The sequence below is a fragment of the Podarcis pityusensis genome (genome assembly GCF_964106645.2).
Source record: "Podarcis pityusensis genome assembly, chromosome: 7".
Classification (NCBI taxonomy): Eukaryota; Metazoa; Chordata; class Lepidosauria; order Squamata; family Lacertidae; genus Podarcis; species Podarcis pityusensis.
Window position 1 is genome coordinate 32,138,100 of NC_138031.1, and position 16,009 is coordinate 32,154,108.

General features: G+C 40.9%; 1 protein-coding gene and 1 long non-coding RNA gene across 5 annotated transcripts in view; one reads left to right on the plus strand and one right to left on the minus strand.

The window, feature by feature from the left end:
- The window catches only part of LOC308481379, a 916,155-nt gene that overhangs the window by 400,988 nt on the left and 499,158 nt on the right, over nucleotides 1-16,009 (plus strand). The gene's annotated exons all lie outside the window — the stretch shown is intronic.
- Nucleotides 1-16,009, minus strand: part of HNF4G (hepatocyte nuclear factor 4 gamma) — a 74,369-nt gene that overhangs the window by 14,833 nt on the left and 43,527 nt on the right. For 3 of the 4 annotated variants that reach the window (XM_081013523.1, XM_081013524.1, XM_081013525.1), the window contains exons 1-6: nucleotides 14,561-14,730; nucleotides 11,821-11,992; nucleotides 6,647-6,741; nucleotides 2,227-2,333; nucleotides 1,012-1,167; nucleotides 152-239 (exon numbers count right to left, since the gene is read on the minus strand). In XM_081013523.1, coding sequence (XP_080869649.1) covers nucleotides 152-239; nucleotides 1,012-1,167; nucleotides 2,227-2,333; nucleotides 6,647-6,741; nucleotides 11,821-11,992; nucleotides 14,561-14,678 — 736 coding nt within the window. In that variant the 5' untranslated portion in view covers nucleotides 14,679-14,730. Of the gene's footprint in view, nucleotides 1-151; nucleotides 240-1,011; nucleotides 1,168-2,226; nucleotides 2,334-6,646; nucleotides 6,742-11,820; nucleotides 11,993-14,560; nucleotides 14,731-16,009 lie in introns of those variants that run through there. The other variant, XM_081013526.1, reaches the window with a different exon arrangement.

Consider the following 16,009-nt stretch of genomic DNA (forward strand, 5'->3'; position numbering starts at 1 on the left):
TGGGCTGGAGGAGGATGGGGAATGTCCCACTGTCCTAGCAGGACTCATGAGCCAGCTCCCGCTAGCACACCTACTTAGTTGAATCAGGCTCAGTGAGACAGTAAATATGCCCAGGACTGTGTTGTAAAAAGTAAAATAAAGATAAACTTACCTAAAAGAATAATGTCTTTGTAAAGCATAGAGCGTTTTGCTGCTCCAAGCAAAAGGTGTTCTCCAGCATGTGCTCTTAACAGGGCAACCTTGGGAAAAATAATGTGCATAGAACAATGGTAACTTCAAAAATAAAGCAAGTGGAATAAGATGAATCACCTATACTAACTGTTGACACTATGTGAAGACACCCTCCCTCCCTCTTGAAGACAAGAGGTTTCCACTTTGGAAATACAATGGAAGTTTGTCTATTTGGATAAGCAGATGCTCTGTTTTGGCTTTGTTTCCAGTTTCTGAATATGTGCAATACCTGATGACGTCCTGAAAATCAGGCCTTGAGACTCAGTCCCTCAGCTGTTCCTAGAGCAACTAACATGGTGCTCTCTTAGGTGTTTTGGACAATAGTCCTGTGCTGGTTAGGCTGATGGGAGTTGTAGTCCAAAACATGTGGAAGGCACCAGATTAGTGGAGGCCGAACAAGAATTGCCCACCACCTCCCAATACCCCTGTTGAAAGCAGGTAGGAAAAGGCCTTTGGGCATTTTTTTCTTATAGAGTAACTTGACTGTGTCTCATAAAAGGTAGATTTTTCCTGATTCTTTCCCCTCTTTTTTCTTAGATCTCAGTTGCTTACTGTGGATTTGTTTGCACCTGGGCTTGTTTGCTTGGCTTCTCCTGTGTGGCATGATCTTCTCTGGACCCAAGCCTACCCACTCTCTTGAATCTAACTGTGTATATGCCAGAACCAGCTCCCCCATGATATATACTTCCCTTGATGTTAACATCCTAGAAGTGTCTTCTGTGAAAAGAGAGCCTTCAACACGGAACCATTATTGTGGCTTCTCAGCTCATTATCCCATACCTGATCATCCAGCCGTAGTTCGCAAAAAGCTGGAATGTATTTTGCCCATTCTACAAGCACCAGGAGCTGCTGTCTCATAGATTCACATACTTCACTAATGCCAGCAATTTTCTTAACGCTGATGTCAGTACCAGCACAGGGGCTTGAAACAGGGAGCTGGTTATAGTGGAGAGAAATTATGAACTCACATTATTACAGCAGTCTTTATAATAAAGTTTTGTCTGCCTACAGTCACCCATTATAACCCCCCATACCATCAGAAAATAGGTTTATAGTGAGTATATACTAGCCCATATATACACCAAATGATGAGTATATCATGTTCATATGCATGGTGAGAGAGATGTGGGATGTAGTCCTACACTACGCAATTGCCTGAACTTTGAGCTTTATGGGACCAACATGCATAGGATTGTACTGTTGGACTTTTCATTTCATGACAGTCACTTCTGCATCCACACTACAAAGTCAAGGAGTTATAGGAGGAGAAAGCAAAGGTGGGAGCCAAAAGTAATGGGGTTTCTGAATATCAGGCAAAGGAAAAGAGGAACAATCTTTGCTAAACCTTAAGAGAAAAGGATGAAAAAATGGCGGTTCAGATGAGGAACATCTGGCATCAAAGACAAGCAGGATCTGAATTATATAAACAGTTAGAAGTTGTTCTGTATGGTTTCTTGGTTGTTGTTTACTCACTCTTCACCATAAGGTCACAGGGCAGGTTACAAACAATTAAAATACTACATTAAAAACAGTTTAAAACAACTTAATCACAGAAATAATGTTGGTCATAAGAATATTCCTACTGAGTGTCAAAAACCAACACTATACCTCCTTCCCTTAGCACCCCACAAACCAAGCTCTGTTTTCACTGTTACAGAAAAAAGTAGACCTTTAGAATTAGGCATTCAGCCCCTGATATTTCACTAACTTCAACAGGAGTATTCCAAGTGGTCAGTGAAACATTTCTTCAGATAGCTTACAAATCGCACCCAATAGGGCTAATGGCTCTACCCGAATCAGGCAGCTAAGTATTTTGAAAGTGAAAGATGTATAAAGCTTATTGCAAAAGAAGCTGATTCAGATTATAATTTTCTAGAGAAAATCTTCCCTTCTCATTTCTGTATTGCAAATGCAAAAGGATAGGTGCATGTATAAAACAGAGAACATTTTAAAGGTCACGGGGATCCTATAGGCCATGATGGTGGATTGCTGTACCTGGTGAGAAAGCAACTCAGCCTGGGCCAACATATTAATAGAAGGAATGTTGCTGCCATCAGATGCACTTCGTCTTGTACTTATCCTGTCCCGTTCATTTTGCACAGCTGGGAAAGGAAACAAAATTGCACATTGGTTTGCATGTAGCCATGCTACTGAGCAGCTTTTCAAAGGTAGCGTTTACATATCACTATAAGCGAGAGTTTCCAGCTTATCGTGGTTTACCAGGAATGAGAAGGGTGCTGCCTAATCGCACCTTCTTTTTTTCCGCCCCTGGCAAGAGTAGGAGGAAGAAACCTAGAAGCCTTGGTTTGCCATTATGTACAAATGCAGGATTGTGGTTTGCTTCTCCCTAACACAATCTGCAAGCCAACATAAGCCAGTTAAAAGAAGCAGCAAACCAACAATAAACCATGGCTTGAGGCTGGCTAGCAATTGTGGCTTCTTGATGAGCGACAAATCATGTTCCTTGATCTAGATGTAATGGGAAGTCAAAGGTTTGTGATTTGTCTATCTTGCTCATGCCAGGGGAGGGGCAATGCTAGAGCAGTCAGACAGTTTGTTTGTTTGCGACATGTTACAGTGTTTCTCAAATTTGGATCTCCAGCTGTTGTTGGACTGCAACTCCCATCATTCCTGACCTGCTAGCAAAGGATGGTGGGAGTTGTAGTTCAACAGCAGCTAGAGACCCAAGTTTGAGAAACATTGTAGGATAAGCCAAAAGTCCTACCTCGTTATGATTTGTATGCAGTCAAAGTGTTATTAAGAAACTGTACGAACCAATGATGTCCAAAGTTGGTCATGACATTATTGCAGAAATTCATGGAAGAGCAATGGCAAACATTTTTATAACATTTTATATAAGCATTATAAGAAACGGTCCTAAAATAATTTCTGTTTACAAAGAACACCATTTCAACTTTAGAAATTTTGAAGTCAAAAAAGTCTCATAACTTTTAGAGATAGGTCTGAACCTTTCCTTCTTTGCCCCAGCATTCTTTTTTCTTTACAAAGCTTTTGAACTGCTGAAGTAGCTGATGGATTTTTTGGGGGAGGATAAGCAATCACACTGATAGCTATGTTTCAATCTGAATATCGGGACTAGTGACTTAGGGAAGTTTGCTTTAAAAAGTGGATTAAAAAATAACACAACTCCATCCCTAATGTGAAACTTCTCTAAAACCACTTTCAGCTTTCAAAAACAACTGTCTTCCAGTCAGAGTTCATTTTTAAGGATGTAGCATTGAGAGATGCTAGTATTTGGGTTTGGAGCAGATAGTATGGAGCAAAAATAATAGCATACTAGCCTTTCGAAAGAGAATGGCATGGTGGAACACAAAGCTTGTGTTGGAACAAGGTGTCCCTTTTAATGCAAAAATGAAAGAGATAAATAAGGCTACCCATCAGCTTTGCTGAACCTATTTTATATCCAAGGTCATATCAAGGAGAGGAAAACAGAGTTGTGATCAACGTATTTCTCCATTCCACACAGAACCTCATAACCTTTTATAAAAGCATCAGTTGTATTTCCAGTGATCCGTTTGTTATTTTTAAGGAAGCAATCTGCATCAGAGAAGTTGAGAAGGCAGCACCAATGCTTCAATAAAAATGTGCTCAGTGCACTATATAGTGTTCTGCAGTTTATATGAAGAATGAACACGCTTTATAGTGAAGGCGCACTAGATTCTTAGCCAAGGACATTCATGATGGGCCTTTTATTAAGGTCATAATAAGAAATGTCGTACAGTGATAAACACTAAGTGATAAATGGTCACGTAGACGTGAATCAAGAATGATGCTCCAGTCTTTTTTAACTGGAGAAAAGCTATCTTTTTTCATTTCTTAACTCAGCACCTCAACAACAAAATGTAGTTATGCTTTAAATATAAAATTATACCAGAGGACTGGCATCTAACTACTTTGATCACCCTGAATAAATGGTGGGAATGCATTACAAACCATTTTTTTAAAAAAAGAATGAGAAGTTTTTCAGAAATAAATGTTTTGCCTGCACATAATTCAACTTCAAAGTTTGTTACTAGTCGGTTTGAAAAGCCTTTTTTTTTGTTTTGTTTTTTGTTTAAAAAAATGTAATAAGCCTATGAGGAAAATAGAATGAAATGGTATTCCTTAGCTTGGAGGACTCAAGGAAGAACACAAAGGCAATAATGGAGGAACACTGGCACAGCTCCTAGTGCCCAGATAATTTTGTTCCTAAGCTCTCGTGATCCTTTATAAGCTGGGAGAGGTTGAAACTAACTTTCATTTGAGGGCTGCAATGGTGGGAGAAGTGGAAAGCCCTGCCAAATATATGCAAGACTTTCTACAAACTTAAAAAGTCTTGGATTTTACAAAGTCATATCTACATATAAAGAACAGTGATAAAACTAGTAAGCAAATACTATGACTGAGGTTTTATGGTGCCAACCCAAACCACTTTTGTGCTGGACCAGGGGTTGGATTAGTGTCCCTCCACCCAAAGAATTGAACCAGTGTCAGTCCTTACTGGTAGCTTGTGGAAAGTCTCCAAATGGATGGAGACTGAGCTGGTCTGGGAGCCACAGGATCCTGAGCTGTTCCTGCTCCTTGATGGCAGCAAGCCCAATCTTGGTCCAAATGTCTGCTCCCATCCTTGTGCCTTGGCTGACATGAGAAACAAGTCTGCAGATATGGAAGTGGTTCCATAGCTCCATCTCTCTCCACCTCTGCCCAATCAGGCTCTGGATTGCCCTGGCTGCTCAATGGGCTTACTCTCAAGTAGGTGGGTACAGAAGTGCAGCCTTAGCTTAAATTGCAGTTCTTTGATGCTAAGCAAATCTTATTGATGTGATTTAATATGTCATGTTTCTGTTTTCAAAGGGATGCACTTCAGAATTTTGGGGAGTACCTTTCTGAAATTACAAGTATAGCTGCGTGTAAGTCTTCTACAGCAAGAGAAGGGTCTTTTCCAAGGAAGCACTAAGCAATTTCTGTCTGTCTGTCACACACCCACAGAGGGCAAAACAAAACAACATTGCAAGAAGCCTGAAATTTAACTTCTACTTTGAATATGCCAGTTGCAAAGGAGAATCAAGCTTGGCATTATTATCCCTCATCCCTTGGGATTTTCAGCATTACCACCTCCTTTTGACTTAAAAATCAACCACCATACAATGTTTTCACCTGGAATTCAGAACCGATGGGATTTGTCTGTTTGTTCAGTGTGACTATATAAGCTGCCTTCCAACGAAGCTCCTTCAGTCTATCCAAAATGATATTGAATTCAACACATGCTGAGGGCTAAAAGCTCCCCTTGTAGACAAAGAGCAGTGGACACTGGGAGTCACATGTCTCCATCCCAAAAACAATTTTTAAAGAAGAAAAAATGAAAAGCATCCTCTGTGGAACAGCAGCGTATGGAATGTTGAACCCCACTTTTTAAAAATTCCATTTTTATCTTTCCATGCAGGAAACATAAGAACAAAGGAATAGCCCTGCTGGACCAAGCCAGTGGCCGACTGACTCCAGCATCCTGTTTTCGCAGTGGTCAACTAGATGCCCATTGGAAGCCAGCGAGCAAGACTTGAGCACAACAGCAATTTCCCCTCCTGCAGTTTCCTACAACTGGAATTTAGAAGAATACTGCTTCTGACCATGGAGGCAAAGTGCAGCCATGGTGGCTAGTATCCATCAACATTCTTATCTTCCATGAATTTGTCGAATCTTTTAAAGTCATCCAGCAGCCACCACTACTTCTGGGGTGAATTCCATAGTTTATCTATGCCTACTTCCAGGCATGCTAAAATATAGGAGAACTCATGAGTCTGCTTTTAAACATCCTTCTGCATAGAAATGAGGTCTGTATAGAACCATCAATGGTTCTATGTCAATGGTTCTTTTTTTCCTGTCCCATTTCTAAAGAACTGGATGCACAAGGTAGCTTGCAATAAATTGGGAATAGTATTGATAATATGAGAGGCCTCACAACAAACCTATGTTTCCTATTACTATTACAATTTTACAGATGAAGATATGAGGACAAGAGTGTATGAAAGGTCACCCAACTACAGCTGAGCCAGTGTGAACTCAGATCTTACCTGCCTAAATCCACCACTTTGTCCATGAGGCCACAATGACTTGAGAAGAGTAAATTTTTTTTTATCAACTTCAACTAAAACAAAGAATATCTCGTAGCATGCAAAACTAGAGGAAAGCATGCTTTGTTTTGTTTTCAAATGACCCATGTGTCAAATCTTAGCATTAACCAAAAATTACATAGCAAGTTGACTTCTTATTGAAAACATATTTCGACTGCTATAAAAATCTCCTTCTTTTGTAGGCACAACCAATATATATTCATTAGGTATTTGCTTATAGATTTTGTTTCCTGCTAATTGATATGAAGTGTTTTCCTCTGAACAGGAGGTTAAAAAAAAGTTACCTTCCTTCTTCATCCCAGCGCGAAAACACTTTCTTAAACGACAGTATCTGCATTGATTTCTCTTGTCCTTATCAACAGTACATTGCCGGCTAAATCTGTTGGACAGAATCGAGGGTAAATATATTAGAGTGCAAGTAAAGGAGGGTCCTGATTAGCACGGCTGAAACAATTAATGGGCACTGTCAAAACAATGTCTCCAACTATCAACCTTCAGTGGTATTTTTTCTTTAATCAGCCTTGAAACATTTCTCTTTGCCATTCTTCTACGGAATAATTCCTTGTGATGGGCAAGTAAAATCCCATTAGGTTATTCATCATCTTGTGAACGCAAGGCATATAAATTTTGCTCCCAGTCTCGTGAATGTTTAGGATTAATTTTCTTACACCTTGATCCAATCCTGCTGGGGCAAATGGTCAGGAATAGGAAATGAAAGAAAAGCACTGTAAGATCAGAGCAAAGATTTGTCTGCTCTGTCACGTGATTTCCAAGGGGGCCCCCAGATATTGTAGAAAGCATTCAGGCAAGGCTTGAAGGAAACAACTTTCTGCTGTTTCTTGTCCCTGACATCTGGAATTCAAAGGTAGACTGCCTTTGTTCATGGAAGCTACTGGAATGAGCCTGGCTATAGCCTTTGATACTGATGAAATCATACAATCGTAGGGTTGGAAATGACCGTGAGGGTCATCTAGTCCAACCCCTTGCAATGCAGGAATCTTTCACCCAATGTGGGGCTCAAACCGACAACGCTGAAATTAAAAGTCTCATGTTCTTAGCAACTGAGCTATCCCAATGTACTTCTACATTTATAATGCATTAGCTTAGGCTAAGAGATGGTGACTGGTCCAAGGTTACTCAGCCTTCATGGCTGAGTGAAGATTTGAACCCTGGTCTCCCAAGTCCTACTCCAGTACTCTAACCACTACACCACACTGGTTCTATTTTACCAAGCTACCTTTTATAACTGAGTGCAGCCCAATGGCCATATGTGGCCCTAGGCCAAATTTCACGAACAATCACTCAGCTCTTCAGACATTGTGTGCTCACTCTTGCTATCCAGGCTGCCCCTCTGAGAACTGCTTCTGCTTCATGTGTGAGTGTATGTGCACTTGTGTGTCTGTGTGAGTGAGCAGAGGTAGAGAAGAAGAGAAAGAATGGGGTGGGACACCATGCAATAAAGCAATTCTAACCCTGCTATTGACTCTGGCCACATTCACCATACACTGAAAGTGCTATGATACAATATTAAATGGTCATGGCTTCTCTCAAAGAATTGTGGGAGCTGTAGTTTGTTAGGGGTGCTGAGAGTTGCTAGGGGACAGCTATTCCCCTGACAGACCTACAATTGTCAGAGTTCCCTGTGAAGAAGGATTGTTTGTTGAACCACTCTAAGAATTGTAGATCTGTGAGGAGTATAGGGGTCTCCTAACAGCTCTTGGCACCCTTCAAACTACAGATCCCAGAATCCTATGGGGGAAGAACTGACTGTTTAAAATGGTATCATAGTACTGCATCTGTATGGTCTCTAGCTCTACCCACCACTGATTGACTTTTCCCATGGATCCACTGGATCCATAGGAAAGAGGGCCTTAACCAAATTTAAAAACAAACTCTGCAAGTGATACCCATGTCAAAACGAGGTGATATCCCCGGCTTAGATGCACTGGCACACCTAGGAAGGTTTTCTTCCCCTGAAGCGATGGGACACCCTATAACACATTTGTCTTGGGAGGGAGAGTGCAGGGCTTTCAAGCTTTCAAGTAATTATGGGGCAAGGCAGGAGGATGCCCGAGCCAGAGAAATAGTTTTTGGCTGTTTGTCTAGGTTAAACCATCATTTTAGCTGTGGTGGTGCAATTAGCTAGAGCTGCTGCGCTTAAAATGGACTGATGCAATCAGGCAAGTTAAATTGCTTTATTTTCCAGGTGTAAGGACTGAAATCAAGTACACACTGATAAATGCTGAGGTTCTCCTGGATTTCAATATTAACATACGGAGATGTCTTTGTATCCGAAAGTCTCAAGATAACTGAAGATCTCGATAAGTCAAGTGATGGTAAAAGCAGGAGAGAGAGTACCTTTTAACCTCGGCAACAGTCCTAGGCAGCCTTCCTGAGAAACGAAAAGGGGATAAAAGGAAATGCCAGAGGGCACCTCGTAGCACAGATCTAGTCAGACTTGAGGGGGGAAAGAACAGAGATAGAGGGACAAAATAGAGCCAAGGATAGGAAGGAACCTCACAAGACTGCACTGCTTGTGAAGCCATATCTGATGATCAAAATCTACATTTGTTGCCATTTGCAAATGAAAATGGTTTGGTCGAGGATTGCAAACGACTGCTGAGGAAAACAGTTTCATCTTTAATGTGCCAAGTACCACTCTGCAAGGAAACTCTTCTGCATTGAAACAGCGGAGCATTGCAAAGATTAAGAGACAAGAGACACGATTAAAAGGACCCATAGCAGAATCTTGCTGTTAAGAAGTGGCAGTGGGCAGCTGAACAGCCAGGGGGCTCAAGTCTTGCCAGGACTGGAATCAGACTGAAGAGTTGCCTGCAGGGGTAGACCGTTGTCTACCTTCAGTTCTAGATTTTTGGATCCAGATCTGTTCCTGTACATGCCCTCATCCCAGTTAAGAAAATCATGTGATTGAACTTGCTTTGGCTGTTCCCATTCGGCAAAAGTTTGGTACCTACAGATCATTTCGCAGACAGCAACTCCCTATACGTAAAACCTTTAATGGGTTCAATCCTGTGGAGCTGTTTGCTAATGAAATCTGCCACTGCCCATTCTGCCTTGCTGTTCAAAAACATATTTTCATCTGAACAAGCTTTAAACCTCCTGTAACTGCCAGATGTCCTTTTTATTGTGCATTCATGATTACCTGTGCTCGGGGTGGTATTGGGATGGTTATACAGTATGTGATCCCATTTTTATGCGTGGTTGTGCCTGCAAAAGTTTCAGGGTAGACATGCCACTTAAATTCCAATCAGTGCATGTCCCGTAACTTCCCACTGAAACCCTGTAACTTTTCATACCACAAAAACTCCAGTTTATTTTCTGGCATGCTTTTGTTAAGCCATAGCACAGGATGGCAATACTGTGGTGACATCTGGATAGCATCCACAGGACAACCAAAAAAGCAGAATGGTGAGTGGATGGTCCAGTATAAATCCACCACTGAGGCATTATTATGGAGTCAACAGTGTGTTGAAGAACACACCTGCCAAAAGCGGAGGTCACTTCCCGGCCTTTACATCACTTCCTGGCCTTTACATCACCACTCCATGCATCAGGGTCTGAACTTCTGCAATGAGAAACTGCACAAGTAAGAAACCTGATCTTCCCCTTTTTTCACTTGAGAGTAGGAACCCTGATGCAGACCTTCAGCTCCCCCAATGTGGAGGGGGCTGTGTAAGCTGTGACAGTGGCCCTTAGTCTTGGCATTGTGTCGTGGTAAGGGAACATCGGGATGTACCCAATACCATGGTCAGACCATTTGCCCATCTAGTTCAGTATTGTTCATTCTGACTGGCAATGGCTCTCTGGGGTCTCTTGCGCACTGCCTGCAGCCGCATCTTTTGAACTGTAGATGCAAGGGGCCTTATTCATGGAAAGCGACTGCTCTACCAAATAAGGCATGATCACTTCCCATTAAATATGACACCTGTCATCTCAATACAGTGGTACCTCGGGTTAAGAACTTAATTCGTTCCGGAGGTCCGTTCTTAACCTGAAACTGTTCTTAACCTGAAGCACCACTTTAGCTAATGGGGCCTCCTGCTGCCACCGCACGATTTCTGTTCTCAACCTGAAGCAAAGTTCTTTTTTTTAAGAATATTTTTTTATTAACCGACCAATCACATCAAATCAAACCAAATTACATAAATTCCAAATTACACAGCCGAATTTTAAATTTTTGTTGGGGGTACCCATATTTCAAGTTCCAAAGGGGATCCAATCAACTTCTTGCTTCTTACTGCTGTTTTAATATCCACAAATCTAACCTTATGATGTTCACAGTACTATCCAGTCCTTTCTTATTGTTTTTCTACATCTCTTGTTGTTATTTTCATATATTTTTCCTTTCTCTTTGTGACCTCTGATAGTCTCCGCAAGCTGGTTAGAACAGTTTGTAATCCTGCGTGGATATTATTTTTTTTATCCAGTAGCCATATCCAGACGTTTTCCATATAACATCACTTCCATACATCAAAACAGTCTTAGCGTCATTAATCTTCACCAATCTGCCTCCTTTCTCAAAACCTCTGAGGAGATTCACTAGGAACGCAGTCTGAAAACAAGTGCGTTCTTCCTCCCGGCTATAAATCCTTTGGCAAGATGGTGACTCCGAATTAATTGCTGCGCCATTCCCAAAAGCTCTTATTGCTTCTCGATCTCTATAAAGTATACTTTTGGTTAAAGTTTATCTCCACACAGACCTTAATCATCCTGCTTGGGTCAGTTCAACCAACGATTCTAATGAGGAGAGGTTCTTGTAAATCACATAGAAGGAAAGTAAAAAAGGTCGTCCCCCCCATTCTGTCCCGTTGTCAACATACCCAGCCTTTGGTGTATCTTCATCGTAAAATATTCCTGTTTCTCCAGCCCGTCGTCTTCTTTCGCAGAGGTCACTTAAATTAGCAGACTTCACTCCCCTTCTTCACTTGAAATATGTGCATTTGCTTCTTTTGTAATTAATTATTCCAAATTGCTGCAACTAGTGCGCGATCAGAGACAGTGTCCAGGAGAGCCGATGTCCACACGGGGGCATTCTGCCTAGGGCCCTCACCCCCTTCTTTCGAATTAGGGGCTGATTTATGGGCACAGCAGGCAAGGGCAGTGTTCCCCATTTCCTTGGGGCAACAAGGGAGGCTGCCTACTCCCATAACAGCCTCTTAATTACCCCGTGTGGGTCGGAGAGATGGTATTGTCGGCCATCTTCCAATGCGCCCCCTAGTGGCCCCCAACCTGAAGCAAAGTTCTTAACCCCAGGTACTATTTCTGGGTTAGTGGAGTCTGTAGCCTGAAGCGTCTGTAACCTGAAGGGTCTGTAACCCGAGGTACCACTGTATATTGGATTCTGGAACCCCTCCTGGTTTTATAAAGAGTGGATAGTAAAGGTTCAAATAAATAAATACTGCATGATGTACCTCTGAGATGGGGTTATTTCTCCTACCTGCAGGTGTAAACATGATTCTTTCGTATGCTGCGTCGGAAGAACCCCTTGCATCCATCGCAACTGGAGGCGCCATAATGCTTGCCTGTTGCTCTGTCTCCGCATATTGCACAAAGGCCACCAATTCCACTGTCTGCACTGTTCATGCCGAGAGGCTCTGCTGAGCAACTGTCTGAGGAAAGGGAAGAACAAGATGTAGAGTTCGATGTAGAGCCTTGAAGGGGAGGAATACAACAATGTGGCTAAGTTACACCATCCGGGTGGGGGCTTACTGGCCTTCTCTTTTAATTAGCATTCACCATCCCAGGACTGCAGAAAACACAACATGCCTAATTACCCCTGATTGTTATTCTAATGAATGCCTTCAAACCCACTTGTCAGAATTTATGAAGCTCATGACAACGAATGCTTTTTGTTTAAACTCCATGGCTTGTAATAGAAGTTGGGAGTACTGACACAATTGCCCAGCTTTGCATGTGTAGCTAACTACTTAAATATCTTTGTTAGTTTAAATAATTGAGGGACAATGCCATAAGGCAACATTTTATCGGAGGCTGGTATGCATTAACTGTGCATTAATCTTCAGATGACTTGACAGTGGCCAGCAACATGGTTGACTCCCTGAAAGAAAGCTGTAATATCCAGGGGCATCCATCCACACAAACAGAAACAGGGGAAGCTGTATTATATGCAGTTCGGTCATTGGTTTATTAAGCTCAGTACTGTCTATGCTCACTTCCTACATTACTGGGCAAATCACCCTCGCCTACTGGGAGCAGGAGCCAATGGTTTCAGATACTCAAGAAATGCTGTAGAGTGAGCCTAGGACCGTCTGCATGTAAACTTATAGCCCTAGCATCAAGCTATATAGTGAAGCTTTTGGGCTTTCCCCCCAAAGCCAAGGATCTTGTTGCTAAAAAGGTTTGATCAGCTTAGACAGCATCTGGCACCACTGTTTAGGATTTGTGTTTCGATTCAACCTTCTGAGGCAGGTGACTGCCACTGGTTAAAGTGACAGGACCCATTGTTTCTTTGGTGGAAGTATGCAGTCTTAATCCAGTTAAGGAGCAACCAGATGGGCCGATTTCAGCTGCTGGATGTTAGATGTTTTTACTGATGGAACATACTGGGTTGGAAACCTTGCTGGAATTCTGCGATTGGAAAGCATTCTTATATTCTGCAATCAGAAAAATGTTTATGCAACAATTTCACTACATTAAGACACTTACATAATTGTAAGTAATTCAGCTGTGGTTTTGTTCAAAGAATTCAGTGGAAGCATGTTGGGGTTTGCTTTCGATGTTGTGAGGATAATGTTGTTGTGAATATTTTTTAAAGGACAGGAAGTAGGAAGCATGCCGAGGTTAATGGGGTATCAGAAGCTATGTTCAATTAAATTCCACCATTTGATGAATGTAGGAAGTCTTACTGGTTGCAACGGCTAAAGAATTCTACCCAGAATTAATATATGGTTACCAGACGTCCCCGTTTCCCGGGGACAGTCCCCGGATTTACAAATCAGTCCCCATACAAAATCCATTGAAGTTGAAAAGTGTCCCCGGATTCATTGAAAAAAATCTGGTAACCTTAAATTAATAGTTACATGAAAAATTTATTTATCTCTTCAAAAATCAAAATTATGAAAACAAATAATCAAACTTAAATTGGCAGTTGACTGGTATTTCCCCAAAATTTCTTGCTTCCAGTATTGCTCCACTTCTGCTTATTCTGTTATTAAACCACAGCATCAATGTATATTACAGGTATTCCAATGCAAAAGCTAACATTTTAAATAAAGCAAAGTGATTGTACACTCTCAAAAGTATGGGGAGATTTCTCTTTCATTAAATGGTTTTGTTCCTTTCACCTTGATAAATACCAGTAAATACCAAGAGATCAACTCTGTGTGAATATAGCTTTAAATGTAATTAGCACTATTTAAGTCTTAAGTGTCTTGATACAAGGTATAAAGGATGAACATTTATTTAAAAGGAACATGATCTAAAAGATTTAACCATTATGTCCAAACATGTTAATCTGCTTTTATATGAAAAGTTAAATAGTATTTGCTTCATATCCCATTCACGAGTTCTTATTGCACTCTTTGTGTCAGCAATTTCTACCCAGCCAAAGTTAAAAAGTGACTTTAACCAAATAGCTAAAAGTTGTCCCAGCTAACCATTAGCTTGGAGAGAGTTGTTGTGATTAACAACTCAGTCCAGTTTGCATATCAACGCTCTGGAAATATTACCGTATATTAAACTTATCAGCTGCAAATAGACATCAATATACTTTTTCTGTGCGACCCATTATTTTTCCCTCTGGACATTTGTATCTTAACTGTCATTTTAAAATATCATGTACAAAAATATTTCTCATTCCCAAACTGCCAAAGATAGTTACTCATGCATCTTACAGTAAATAAAATAAACACAGAAAGAACCTCCTCTGCTTGAAAGAACATTTTTCTTTGTTTGATTAACTGACCGATGACAATCCTGTTCAGTTACTTTATTATGCAGAACTGCCATTTTATTTTCCGTACCATAAAGATGGTATAATGTTATTAACATGCATTTTGAGATGAAGTGGAGTCACAAATAATTTTCAAAATTTCAGTTTTCAAAAGCAAACCCTAGCTACCCAATTAAGAGTAAAACCCTTTTATAATGTTCATTTCTTTTTCTTTCTTGCTCACTCAAACACTCAGGTTTTCATCTCTGAGAAGATACAAACTCACCACTGCCATTATACAAGACTTGCATTGTTTCAAACTCCAGACTAGTATAACTGGGATCTAAGACTTCTGTATAATTTGCCATTTCCATGTCCAGGACGGACTCAGAGATCCTCATCATTGAACATAAACCTTGAAAGTGACTACTTCTCCAGGAAAGAAGATGTGAACCACTCTGTTTTTCTGGCAATCAGTAATTGATAATCCAAGTGCTAACTCTTTACTATATCACTTATGTGTTGCAATGGGAGGAGTCATAAAACCAGCTAAGTGTGCCATGCTACGCCTTGTATCATTCTCCTTTTTATGGGACACAATTAGCTATTTCTTGCGATAATATTGGGACATTTCATGGGAGCCTTTAAATAAGAGTTCCAACTGGCTTGACTAAAATGCTTCCAGTTTTTCTTAAAAAAGCAAAACAAAACTGTCCCCCTCTTTTTTTTTTTTTTTGTCGTCTGACAACAGATTGTCTTTTACAACACACAAATTGTAGGACTTAAATTAATAGAAACTCCATAAAATGAGAGCCAGTGTGGTGTCAGGGTTGGACAAGGCCCTGTGGGACCAGGGTTCAAATTCCTACGCAGCCAAGAAGCTCACTGGGTGATCCATGGGCCAGTCTTCATCTCTCAGCCTAAGACACCTCACAGCCTTGTTGTGATGAGAAAATGGGGACAGGGAAGAACTATGTGTGCCAGCTTCAGTTCCTTGGAAGAAAGGCAAGATATAAAGGTAAACATAAATAAGTACAAGACTGCAGAGGCAGAAAGACTTTTTCTAATTAAGCAGCTGTGATGATTACAGTCCTCCTTGCGTAGCAAGGCAAGAAAGAGGTTTGTGAATATTGTATGGTAAAGTTAGTTCCAGAGAGTGCAACATGGGTCACTACCTCATAATGAATCAGACCACAGGCCCATCTAGCTTATCAGCACCGTGACAGGCCTGGCAATGGCTTTGCAAAGTTTTAGATAGTTGTGTCCCCCAGACCTACCTGGAAATTCCAGATTGGAAATGCTGTACCACTGAGATATGGGCCTTCCTCTAACTGAGGTGGAAATTGGCAAGCAAGAGATATAAAACTGGGGGGACCGGATCTTAATTTCACATATGGGGTCTGAACAGAGGGTGGCTGACTGAGAATGGGGCCATGGGATTGTACTGGGTGGCTTGATGGAGATGTCAAGCCAGTGAGCTGCAGTTGTGAAAAAAGCTAAATTCCATGCTAGGAATCATTAGGAAAGAGACTGAGAATAAAACTGCCAACATCATAATACCTTTACACACACACACACACACACACACACACACACACACACACACAATATGTTATTTATAGTCTGATCTTTAAAATATTTTATTATTGCATCACAACACAGACTGTTAAATGTTTCTGTACTTATAGACTATTTTCTCTTTCAGAGATATGTATTTAATAATTATTCAAATAAA